This window comes from Salvelinus sp. IW2-2015, linkage group LG17, assembly GCF_002910315.2.
Source record: "Salvelinus sp. IW2-2015 linkage group LG17, ASM291031v2, whole genome shotgun sequence".
NCBI lineage: Eukaryota > Metazoa > Chordata > Actinopteri > Salmoniformes > Salmonidae > Salvelinus > Salvelinus sp. IW2-2015.
The window spans coordinates 10,436,577-10,449,517 of NC_036857.1; the positions used below are offsets into that span (position 1 = coordinate 10,436,577).

Consider the following 12,941-nt stretch of genomic DNA (forward strand, 5'->3'; position numbering starts at 1 on the left):
CATGCAATTTCGTTCTATAATATTTATTGTAGCCCATAAACTAGGCTACAAAGCCTAACTAGGCTAAATATCAATAGGCTAGTAAAAACAAATTTACAATATGACCGAAACAAAGAAATATATGATAATTGTATAGGCCTATAATGTTTTTATTCAACTTTATTACATTTAGAAAATTACATTTAGCCTACACATTCTCTCTCTCGAGCTCATTATTGAGGCAATAGCACCAGCATACCAAGTGAAAGTTAAAATATCACATGTACATCAATCTCTAACGTATGAATAGGCTACCGTTACATGTCCGCAGTAAAACAAAGTAAATGACAGATGCTTTATTGTCCTGCATATGTGTCAGTGTCAGTCAGTGGGCACGAAGCTGACAGTCGGCAGCGAGCGCACGATCCGCGCCCTGTATGCGCCCTCGTGCGGGCGGTAACAGCAGCTGTAGGACAGACTGCCTGAAAAACAACGCAGCCATTTTGAGTCGAGAATAAAAGCTCAAAGAAAGACACTGCATTTCCTCTATAATGATTCAAAATAGTAACAAAAGTCGGTAACATAATCGATGTCTGGTGTGGTTCGTTTCCATTTGGCAACGCTAGCCGCACAACTACCAAATGMAACTCTGTCTGTACTGTCGTCCCAATTTTTCGTCCGTGCTATATCTCATCCGGCTGGGATTCATTTAATGCAATTTATAACAATTCATCCCAAACTGTAAATCTAACAATAACCAATCAGAGCACCCTGAAATCCGATGTCAGTGACGGAGTATCCAATCGGTGCATGCGTCTCACGAGCGAGTGTAGCAGAGTAAAGATGGCGGCGGGCTCCGATTTACTGGATGATGTTTTCTTCAACACAGAGGTGGACGAGAAAGTAGTTAGTGATCTAGTTGGGTCTTTGGAGTCTGAGCTCACGGGACCGGGTCGTGGAAAGTCTTCAATCAGGGTCCAGGCTGCAGCAAATAACATTGACAACTCAGCTGTAGGTCGCAATTCCAATGTCCAGGACAGCGAAATGGGACTTTCACAAGAGCTTGCTAAACCAGGTAAAATAGCTGACTGGTTAACGTTAGCTTATTCTGGTCACGTTGTTTTTCTGTTTTCTGTCTCTTTTAGCCACACAATTTGACAACTTGCTTATATAGCTACACATGTTCAATTGATAGATATTCCCATCCCACATCTGTTTCCTCTGTTGTAGGGACTGGCGTGCCAGGGGGTGTCATTAATAGTAGGATGTCCCAGGGTTCAACCATGTATGCTGCGGTCGGGACAACGGCGGCGGGCTCGAGCATGACAGCCGGGCACAGTCCGAGCAAGACTGGGGCAGTCAGTGGTGTGATAACGGGGGTTCCCGATCACGGAGCTGGGATCAGAAAAACTGGGGCGGCTGGTGTACAAACTTTAAATGGAAGGAGCGTTGTGATAAACTCTCATAATTCAGGAAGTGTTGCCGCTTTGGTGAGCTCGGCAAGCAGCACAGTGCCCGCCGTCGCGGTTGTCAACAACGGACCGAGCTCCGTGGTCAAAGGAAACGTAATCATACCCTCAACTTCCAGCACAGTCATTCAAACACCTCTTATGCACAATGCTGTCACTTCAACTGTGATATCGTCTCAGCTGTCTGTTCTAAACAGTGTGCCCACTGTCACGCTCGTGAGGCCGCCTATGCAAACCCCCGGAACAGTCACATCGCAGAGCGGGAGTAATAATACGGTTCTGATACGATCTGTCAACGTTGCCCACCCTGCAAGTTCAGAAGCGCAAATCAACAAATTGGAGTCGCCAAAAACGACCATACAAACGACTTCACAAGTGACCGCCCCCAGTGTTGTAGGTAAAAGCCTGGTTTTACAAAATGTGAGGACCTCCATCCCATCGACTATTACAGCCTGTCCTGGTGGGATAAAGGCGATCGCGCCACAGGTGTTCTCCCCGAGACTTCCGCAACCCCAACAAAATACTTCAAACATCCAGAACATTCAGCTCCCTCCAGGTAACTGTCATTCTCAGGTGTTTTGACGTAGTACAGTAGCCAGTTAGGAAGAAGTCAGCATTAGTGGGCCATTTCTTTGAGGGTACTGTAACTGTACTATAATTTTGCAGCCCAGTCCCAACACATGTTATTTGGTTGTTGCTGAATGTGTTCTGTGCATGAAAAAATGGTTTTGGTGAGTGTGACATCATTGTGGTGTTTGTGTGTGATCAGGTTTCTCAGATGGAGAGACCCGTTGAAACATATATAGGAAAACATACATAGGAAACATTGCACTATAATGATAAGGCTGTCATTCTGTCAACTATAATTCAACAATCTAGCTTTTCATGTTAAAGTTAATATTTACTGRTAGTGTTTTGAAATATAATAACCATTCACGTAAATAGTTATAATATTTATGGAAAAAAAATACATTGAAATATGTTCTTTTAGTTGTTCCTAACATCTGTAAATCGATTCTAGATGCTATTTAGCACATAAACAGCATAGGATGATGGTGGATAGAATTAGCAGGAAATAGCAGGAGTAGGAAAGGACAATGATGTAAGAAAGGAAGGATAGAAAAGAGGTGCAATTTATGAAAGGGACAGCATTTTTTTATATATGGGGGGGGTGTAATAGCTGTGATGTCTCTGTTTAGTTAGATTTTTCACCAAGAGCTTGGAATGTTCCCAAATACATTTTCCACGGGCATTGAGAGGGTCTAGTCGAAGGTTGTCTTTATCTTAATGTTTTTTTTATACAGATGGTGTGTTATCTATAAGCCTCTACAAAGTATAATTGATGATTTCACAAGTGCCAGGTGAAGTGGGCCACTGTGTTCTTAATGAGAAAATAGTGTCCCACTTCATCTACTAAAGTGTCCCACTAGCATTGAAAGACTCTTCATCAAAGTAGGGCTCTGGTGTTGTTTTAGGGGATGTAGCATCCACTGAATAATAAATGGTCAACTTGTTTCATCATTAAAATGTAGATAAGACATTCATTCATTGAAATAAACATTGCTTGAGTAGGGGTACACTGATTTTGACTGTCTCCATAGCAATCTACCAAAAAGGGTGAAGTCGGCGTTAGTGGGACACTATGTCAGTTAGCCACAGTCGAGAGAGGATACAATGTATTTTGCTGGCAGCATAGTGTTTATTTTCAACACTCTGTGAAACAGAAACTTTGTTGCAAACTTGAAGTTAACATTTGCTCTGTCATATCAGCTACAGTTGCCATCGCTGCTGCACCTTTGGTTTGTTTATTAGACAAAACTCCTTGTGCATGTGCGTGCGTGTTTTGCTGTCAGTTGTTTATGCTCCACGAGCACATTGACCTGTGGGAACGTTCTATTGATTCTGTAAAATCACACACAGGCTACCCTGGCACACATACAACTTACTGATTTTATCAATAGGCACGCTGACACCATAGCACATCATGTAATGTAGTTGCATGCATGTGGCAAATGTTCTGTGGGAGTTGCATGTCTCACAAGTTCTGGCTAACAATGTTAGCTCTAGTTAAGCTCTCCACTGAGAGCTGAATGTTTTTTGTTGTTGTTGTGACAATAAAAAAAGTAATTTTCTGCTAAGAGTGGCCAACTGTATTTTCTAACTAAACAAAGTGTTTTCATAGTTATTATTAAGATATGTAACGTTATTTGTATTTAGAAAGTAAGTGTCTGTCTGTCGATCTATATCCCCTGTTTGACTTCTTACCCCTGACCCCTCCATGCCCTGTGTAGGCATGGTGCTGGTACGCAGTGAGAGTGGGCAGCTTCTGATGATCCACCAGCAGACCCTGGCCCAGATGCAATCCCAGTCCCAGAGCGCCATGACCCCACGGGCAGCCACCCCCACCAGCACTCCCCCTGTCCAGATCACTTCTGTACAGGTGCACACACACACTAATCATCTCTTACCTACAGTGATGGAGAGATCACAGTGTGAACTCCTGAACCCTTGTCCTCTCCTCTGTCCTGCAGGCTCCAGGGACGCCCATGATGTCCCGTCAGATGACCAACACCATCACTAAGCAGGGCTCCCCGGCCCAGACCACCGTCCAGGCCACCACCACCCTCCAGAGGCCTCCTGTACTACAACAGGTAGGTACACAACTCATCCCCCTCTTCAATTCTCTTAAATCTTCCCCTTAGTCTCCTTTCATACCCTGCTTCCTYTTTCCCATCTCCTATAGAACACCATTATGCTGGGTGGAGCGGCCGCCACCTCAGGTCAGACTCCAGTGCAGCCTTGCTCGGCAGCAGTCACCCAGAGAGCAGGGACCCCTGGGACACCAGGCGCCCCCACGGTCGTTTCTACCACGGTGAGACAAAACTCATCTCCCTCCTTCCGACATTTATCTACTCCTAAATAGTCATGCAGTGGTCCTAACTTGTGTATATGTGTGTGTAGGAGATCCTGGAGAACGTGAAGAAGTGTAAGAACTTCTTGTCCACGCTGATCAAACTGGCATCCAGCGGGAAGCAGTCGTCTGAGACCACAGCCAACGTCAAGGAGTTAGTCAAGAGCCTGCTGGTACACCTGTCTGTCTGTTTGGCCATCTGTCTGGCCATATGTGTCTATCTCTCTGTCTCTTGCACTCACTCTCACTATTTTTCTCACTTTATCTTTCTATGTTGTCTGTTTTTCTACCACCACAGGAGGGTAAGATCGAAGCGGAGGACTTCACCAGTCAGTTATACCGGGAGCTCAACTCCTCTCCTCAGCCATATCTCGTGCCTTTCCTCAAGGTGAGACTGATGGCTTTTCCCTTCTCTAATGTAGCTAGCTATACACCCAAATAAATACAAGTGGCCAATGATGCAGTATACTGTAGATGAGAGAATGATTTGTGCTCTTCCTCCCCATCTCCAGAGGAGTCTTCCTGCACTGCGTCAAATGACCCCAGACTCGGCAGCCTTCATCCAGCAGAGCCAGCTGCTTCACGCTGGCGCCCAGCCTGCCGCCTCCTCCAAGGCCTTGACTGCTGTGGTGCTGGGGGGCACGTCCACGGCACAGAAATCGCGTCTCAACAGTACCAGCCCTGGGACCAAGGGGACCATGCACCAGTCTCCTGTCAGCAGMCTGGCCCAGACACCTCATAGCAAGCCTGGCCTGGTATACTATATCCTAACGATACTCCACTCAGTGTTTCCTCTATTGTATGGGTAGGGTGCCTTGTTGTTTTATTGTAATAGGAAGTCTATATGACTGTATGTTATGTTGAGGGATGACCCCAAGTGTATCGCCTGGTTACGCGTCCACCATAGTTGCTGGAAACATGCTGGAAAGGACAATGTGGAAAGGAAATACCCGAGCCTGCACAGTAAGGTTCAGGCCTGCTCTCTTTCTTTCTCTCTGGCCTCTCTCACTTTCTCTCYTTCTGTTTTCTCTCTCTCTCTGTTTTCTCTCTCTCTGTTTTCTCTCTCTCTGTTTTCTCTCTCTCCCTGTTTTCTCTCTCTCTCTGTTTTTTCTCTCTCTCTCTCTCTCTGTTTTTTCTCTCTCTCTCTCTCTGTTTTTGTTTCTCTCTCTCTCTCTCTGTTTTTCTCTCTCTCTGCTCTCTCTCTCTCTCTCTCTCTCTCTGTTTCTCTCTCTCTCTTCTCTGTTTTCTCTCTCTCTCCTCTCTGTTTTCTCTCTCTCTCTCTCTCGGTTTTTTCTCTTCTACTCTCTGTTCTCTCTCTCTCTGTTTTCTCTCTCTCTCTCTGGTCTCGCTCTCTCTGGTCTCGCTCTCTCTGGTCTCGCTCTCTCTGGCCTCTCTCTCTGTCTCTCTCTGTCTCTGTGTGTGTAGATGGTGCCTCAGCAGCAGGGGGCAATGGGGAGGCCTCAGGTGTCTCTGGCCCAGTCACCCATGGTTACGCTCCGAGGCCAGCCCCACAGTCACATCATCATGGGGCAGCCGCAGGTGGTCAGACAGCTGCAGACAGGTGTGTGTGTTTTGTATTTTCTGTGTATTTTCTTATCCCATGACATGCTTAGCCCTGTCGAGGGTGGGGGGAGTATTCAGACATTTGAAAAGTATTCAGACCCCTTGACTTTCTCCACATTCTGTTACGTTAGTCTTTTTCATAAGTATTCAGACTGTTTACTCAGTACTTTGTTGACGCACCTTTGGCAACGATTACAACCTCGAGTCTTCTTGGGTATGACACTACAAGCTTGGTACAGGTGTATTTGGGGAGTTTCTCCCATTATTCTCTGCCATTCCTTTCAAGCTCTGTTAGGTTAGATGGGGAACGTCGCTGCTCAGCTATTTTTAGGTCTCTCCAGAGATGTTCGATCAGGTTCAAGTCCGGGCTCCGGCTAGGCCACTCACTTTTATTGAGGAGATAGTTGTCCTTCTGGAAGGTTCTTCCATCTCCACAGAGGAACTCTGGAGCTCTGTCAGAGTGACCATCGGGTTCTTGGTCAGCTCCCTGACCAAGGCCCTTCTCCCCCGATTGCTCCGTTTGGCCGGGCGACCAACTCTAGGAAGAGTCTTGGTGGTTCCAAACTTCTTCCATTTCAGAATGATGGAAGCCACTGTGTTCTTGGCGACCTTCAGTTCAGCAGAAATGTTTTGGTACTCTTCCCCATGTCTGTGCCTCGACGTAATCCTGTCTCGGAGCTCAACGGATAATTCCTTCGACCTCATGGCTTGATTTTTGCTTTGTCATTATGGGGTATTGTGTACAGATTGATGAAGAAAACAATTCATTTAATCCATTTTAGAATAAGGCTGTAACGTAACAAAATGTGGAAAAAGTCAAGGGGTCTGAATATTTCAGAATACTCTGTTTACTTCCATTAATTTTTTCAACTGGTACGGGGGACCTTCAGACGTGTCTTGTGAGGTAATGCTAATTAGATTTCCGCTGGGGCGCAGACATCGACTCTATCTGCATTTTGCCTGTGTGTTTGATGCATGCGTTTGTGTACTCGTCATAGATGAACTTCTCTAATAGAAATATCATTTATACGAWAGATAAAATATACTATGGGCCTAATAGTACTTTGTATTACCTTATTAATTGTATTATTTAATGCTTTGATACCATCACTGTAGAATGTGATACGACACCTGTGCAGGATTGGATCTTTCCTGTGTGAGGTATTTTTCCTACTGGGCTGTGAGGCTCTGGGACAAAGACACACAGTGTGAACAATGCCAGTTAGCAGTGTCCATGATCGACGGCGACAGACAGAAAGAAGTGTACTGGTTCTGTCTGTGGCCAGCTGCTATTAGCTAGTGGAGATGGCAGTAATATGATAAGTGCTGCTGCTGTGGGTGTGTATGTGTGTCCAGTGTCCTCCTGGCTTGCCTTGCTGGCTTCACTGACCGAGGACTATATTGACACACTTCCCCTTGTGACATATGTATATAACTGCATGCTATATTGATCAAGTGTATTGATGGATGGTGTTTTGAGGGACCCATGGAAAGCTCTCCATCTGTGAAATGTGTTCTTCCTCCATCTCTCTTCCTCTTGAGGTCCGCTTCGCTTTTCTGCTCACAGCAACTCTACCAAGAAAAAGTAAATTATTTATTGCTGAGTTATGATATACAATGTGAAAGGGTTAGGAGGTTAAATAAAAAATATAGTGTCTCTGTTATGTAACTGTCCCCCCCCCCTCTTTCTCTCGCTCTCTCTCCATCTCTTCCCTCTCTCTCAGTTCCTGTAGTGAAGCAGGCTCTAGCACCAGGGCCCAAGGTAACACTTGGGCCCCAGTCTATGCTCTCTGTAGTACTGAAGAACAGGCAGAAGGAGGCAGGCGGAGGAACCTTCAAGTAAACACACACACACACTCATAGACATGCATGTACAAATCAGATGATTTTGGAGTTCTTCAAGTGAAAATGAGGCCTTATAAACAGTTTCTCTCCCTCCATTCAGGGATGATGATGATATAAATGACGTGGCCTCTATGGGTGGAGTCAACCTATCAGAGGAGAGTGCCCGCATTCTGGCAACCAACTCTGAGCTGGTCGGCATGGTGACTCGCTCCTGTAAAGACGAGGCCTTCCTCTACACCTCCTCACTAACCCAGAGAGTACATGAGATAGGTGAGACACACACCACACACACACACACACACACACACACACACACACACACACACACACTCTGTACCTAAAATCTATGACATCTCCTGTCCTCTTGTGTTGTAACAGGCAGGAGGTTAGGGGTGACTGACCTGGGGCCGGAGGTGATCAACTACGTTTCCCATGCTACACAGCATCGGCTGCAGAACCTGCTGGAGAAAGTGACGGTGGTGGCGCAGCAGAAAAGCATCACCTTCAAGGTGAATGAACACAGCTTCTGTGGCTGTGTGTGTGGAAGAGGTTCACTAGTAAAGTTATTTAATGAGCTATTTGACTATATTTAGTCAAAACCAGTTTTTTATTTGGTATTTGATCTTCACTGGTGCTCATTGCAACAGTTTTGTAAAAAGTGCTGAAATAATTTGATGATGCCAGTGATAATATCTGATTGAACCATTTTACCCTTGTAATTCATTATTTATCTTTCCCCTCTCCCTCCATCTCTCTCTCTCTCTCTCCTTCAGGAGGATGATAAGTGTGAACAGGTGAGTGACGTGCGTGCGCAGCTGAAGTTCTTTGAGCAGCTGGATCAGATGGAGAAACAGAGGAAGGAGGAGCAGGAGAGAGAGATCCTGATGAAGGCAGCTAAGGTAACTAACTCTCCACCAGAGTCAGTAATGTATAGCTGTTTGTGCCATCTAGTGGTCATATACTGTAAATGCTGGTAGTGTTGATACTGAATACTGTGCCTCTTTCTTCCCCCAGTCTCGATCACGACAAGAGGACCCAGAACAGCTTCGGCTTAAACAGAAGGCTAAAGAGGTAAGAGTACAGGCTTGTGTAGCTGTATACATGGTGTGTGTAACATGTTGTATGTGAACTAATTGTAGTGTTTCTCATACTCTTTGTGTGTCAATATGTTAATTTATAGTGTGTGCTGGTATGTGTGATCATGTTATGTGTCTGTCTTCAGGCAAAGGAGTCAAAAATGCCTGTTCCCTGTGTGTGTGTGTGTGTGTGTGTGTGTGTGTGTGTGTGTGTTCTAGATGCAGCAGCAGGAACTGAATCAGATCAGGCAGAAGGAGGCCAACATGACGGCCCTGGCAGCCATCGGCCCCAGGAAGAAAAGGAAAATGAACTCCCCTGTCAGCGGAACCGGGGCTGAGGTAGAGTAGCATAACCAAACATAGACTAGTACTCTGGGCTAGATCATTGACTCCTGATCAATTACATTAATTTATAAAGCCCTTCTTACATCAGCTTATGTCACAAAGTGCTGTACAGAAACCCAGCCTAAAACCCCAAACATCAAGCAATGCAGGTGTAGAAGCACGATGGCTAGGAAAAACTCCCTAGAAAGGCCAGAACCTAGGAAGAAACCTAGAGAGGAACCAGGCTATGAGGGGTGGCCAGTCCTCTTTTGGCTGTGCCGGGTGGAGATTATAACAGAACATGGCCAAGATGTTCAAATGTTCATAAATGACCAGCAGGGTCAAATAATAATCACAGTGGTTGTAGAGGGTGCAACAGTTCAGCACCTCAGGAGTAAATGCTGTCTCTAGAGAGTTTAAAACGGCAGGTCTGGGACAAGGTAGCACGTCTGGTGAACAGGTCAGGGTTCCATAGCCGCAGGCAGAACAGTTGAAACTGGAGCAGCAGCACGACCAGGTGGACTGGGGACAGCAAGGAGTCATCAGGCCAGGTAATCATGAGGCATGATCCTCGGGCTCAGGGAGAGTGAGAGAGAGGGGGAGAGAGAGAATATATACTTAAATTCACACAGGACACCGGATAAGACAGGAGAAATACTCCAGATATAACAGACTGACCCTAGCGCCCCGACACAAACTATTGCAGCATAAATACTGGAGGCTGAGACAGTATCCTAATGGATCTTAACAAAGAAAACAATTAGATGATAGCACCCTATTATACACATATTTTTGAAGCTCAACATGGACTTTACTTTCTCTATCTCCCCCCACCTCTCTCTCCCCTTCTTCCTCCTCTCTCTCTTCAGGACTTGTGCTCTGGTCCCTCTCCATCAGGTGGGTACAGTAGCGGAGGCTCCAGGCCTCAGCGCCAGCGCATCACCCGGGTCAACCTCAGGGACCTGCTCTTCTGTCTGGAAAATGAGAGGGAGACCAGCCGCTCACACCTGCTCTTTAAAGGCTTCCTCAAATAACACACAGGGAGACCGGACATGCACAATAACGCTTTCCTAAGGGACAAGTAATTAATGAGACTAACCAAGTCACTCTGATGCACTTGATGCTTCCTCCTATAGCAGACAGAGACCAGCCACTCCCTATAGCACCTCCCTAACAGACAGAGACCAGCCACTCCCTATAGCACCTCCCTAACAGACAGAGACCAGCCACTCCCTATAGCACCTCCCTAACAGACAGAGACCAGCCACTCCCTATAGCACCTCCCTAACAGACAGAGACCAGCCACTCCCTATAGCACCTCCCYWACAGACAGAGACCAGCCACTCCCTATAGCACCTCCCTAACAGACAGAGACCAGCCACTCCCTATAGCACCTCCCWAACAGACAGAGACCAGCCACTCCCTATAGCACCTCCCCTAGAGACAAGAGCAACCAATAGCACCTCCCTCAAAGGGCAAGATAGACCAGCTACACTTGATGGTACCGTCTCTTCTTCTGTGCTCTCCTAGAATCATGACCTCTTAGACTAGAGGAGAGACCAGTGACACCTGGAAAATGAATCATCAGCTGAGCCCTACACTCCCTTCTCAAGAGAGACCAGGCTGTTGCAGCTGTGAAACAATGAATTGTTGGGACTGACCTATCAGACTAGCTCTTCTGGCCTCTCCTTTACAGTGCCTCTCACGGTTAGGTAGAGACCATAGAGATGGATAGAGGACTCATCTTTGTATCTGTGCCATTATAGCGTCTTACAGCATGGGCAGCTCCATTGACGCAATCTCCATTTTGAAGTATTACATTTTCTTCGTGATTGCCTGATCCCTCCTGATGACCCTGTTGGACATGACTTCAACAAGGTCTCCAGGAAGGATCTGCCAATAAAGTTGGAAGTCACACCTAGTTGACCACATTAAAATGGTGACTGCCCCCAATGGCGCTGCCTATGCTAATACGGCCTTTTGGCCACTAGAGGCCTCAATCATTCTCCATGTTAGAGACCTGCTACTGGCAACCAGGTCCCCTCCCATACACTCCCCTGGAGGGGAAATGCTCTTATTTGTGAGGTCTCCTTTAGGTCTGGAAACATCCTCATGTTTTGCAGTAGGGACATGTATTAGCTTTTCCATCCTTTAACCTCATGCAATATATGATTAGACTTTTTTTAGAAAGATCCCCAGCTAGGGGACTTTTAACACGTTTAACCAACAAATGTACAAACCTGCAGGAGTAACGTCAAATACCTGAYGATACAGAAACTCAATGCATTTTGTTGAGTAGACTTTTTATTTTTCCTATTTTGTAGTCATTCATTCTAGTGCTCTTTTACTGCCTGTGGATTATTTTAATTTGACTGATATTACTCTTCCATCAAGCTGCCTTGCAGCCAAAATAAGCCATATTAATCATACATCTCTAACTCTCCAGACCTCTGATGACAACAGGAGCACTCCTCAATCATTCAAGTTTTTAGACTTGTTTGATTTCTGCTTTAGCATCTTCCCAGGTGCTTTGTTTTTAATCACTTATAATGATTATTTATTTTGTCAACATGTCTGTTGATAACATTTTGTACATGTATATGCATACATGAAAACACACACACACACATCCTATGGAAGCAGTCAGTAAATTGTAGATTTTTATCAGTAGACCGTGTGAAGAAATTGATATACAATATATATWTTTTTTTCTTCAGAAGAGTAATGTAAAACAATTTACATTAATTAATTGATGCAACAATGCAAAGTGAGACTGATGCAAAGTGAGACTTTGATGCAAAGTGAGACTTTGATGCAAAGTTCGCAATAGATAGCCTTTATGATTGGAGGCCATTGCTAGCTGCCATGGCGATATGGGATGGAATGCAGAATATGGTATACAGAATGCACCCCCCGAACGATCCGTTTTTTAATCAAGCCGTCGGTCAGAGGCATACACCCACTTTATGTATTTTTTTAAATATTTCTTAGCGAACATACTAATTGGTTGGCTGTTAAGCTTTTGGATGGTATTGATGAAACCTTTCAGACTGTACATATTTTTCAATACCATCGCCCCTAGCAGCTGTTACACATCTTTCCCTTTATCCATGTTCTATCAGAGAACTGTTTTTAGTGAAAAACCTGAAGCAGATTATGTATTAATATCTTGTACATTTTGCACAGCCACTTGTTAATATGTAAATATTCTAAGTGAAAGAATGTTTTTTAATTGCAATTGTTTTATAGATAATTGAGAGAGAATGATCTCCTTTATTAAAAAAATGAAAAATAGGTTGTTGTACTATCTTTCTGCCTGATCCCAGTGAAAACCTATCAGTGGATCTTGCCAATGCCTGTGTTTTAAAGTTTTCTTATACAGTGTTTATCAACTTTATTAGCCCAAAGACAGATGGGCTCCAATGATGTAGCTATGATGAATGATTTACATTTTAATTAATATAGTTCCTGAGTTAAAGTGCATAATTCTTCCACAGGAGGGCACTATTTCGTCACAATCTCTACGTCCCTCAAACAGAGCGAGGCAGCATCAGGCAGAAAACAGTCAAACTCAGAAAACCAAATGAATTAGCTTTGTGTCTTTGGGAGTGAGACCGATCTCACCAGTATCTATGTGGATGTGATCCAAGTCAATGCCGCCAAAGTCACACTTCCACGTGTGAATGGAGTTCACAAAGTGAAAATCCCAGGGGGGAGTATTTTAAGATGCTACAATGTTTCAAAGCCGAATGCCCGGGGATAATACAGTGGTAA

General features: G+C 44.9%; 1 protein-coding gene across 1 annotated transcript; it reads left to right on the top strand.

Annotated features, from left to right (window-relative positions):
- Positions 1 to 12: 12 nt before the first annotated feature.
- Positions 13 to 12,461, top strand: LOC111976693 (transcription initiation factor TFIID subunit 4). Its single transcript, XM_024005722.2, has 16 exons — positions 13 to 1,054; positions 1,210 to 2,004; positions 3,740 to 3,888; positions 3,980 to 4,099; positions 4,192 to 4,320; positions 4,410 to 4,532; positions 4,658 to 4,747; positions 4,872 to 5,114; positions 5,785 to 5,920; positions 7,647 to 7,761; positions 7,868 to 8,037; positions 8,146 to 8,276; positions 8,541 to 8,666; positions 8,782 to 8,838; positions 9,063 to 9,182; positions 10,037 to 12,461. Exons 1-16 carry the CDS (start codon positions 790 to 792, stop codon positions 10,199 to 10,201), a joined length of 2,934 nt encoding a protein of 977 aa, XP_023861490.1. The 5' UTR covers positions 13 to 789; the 3' UTR covers positions 10,202 to 12,461.
- Positions 12,462 to 12,941: the final 480 nt, after the last annotated feature.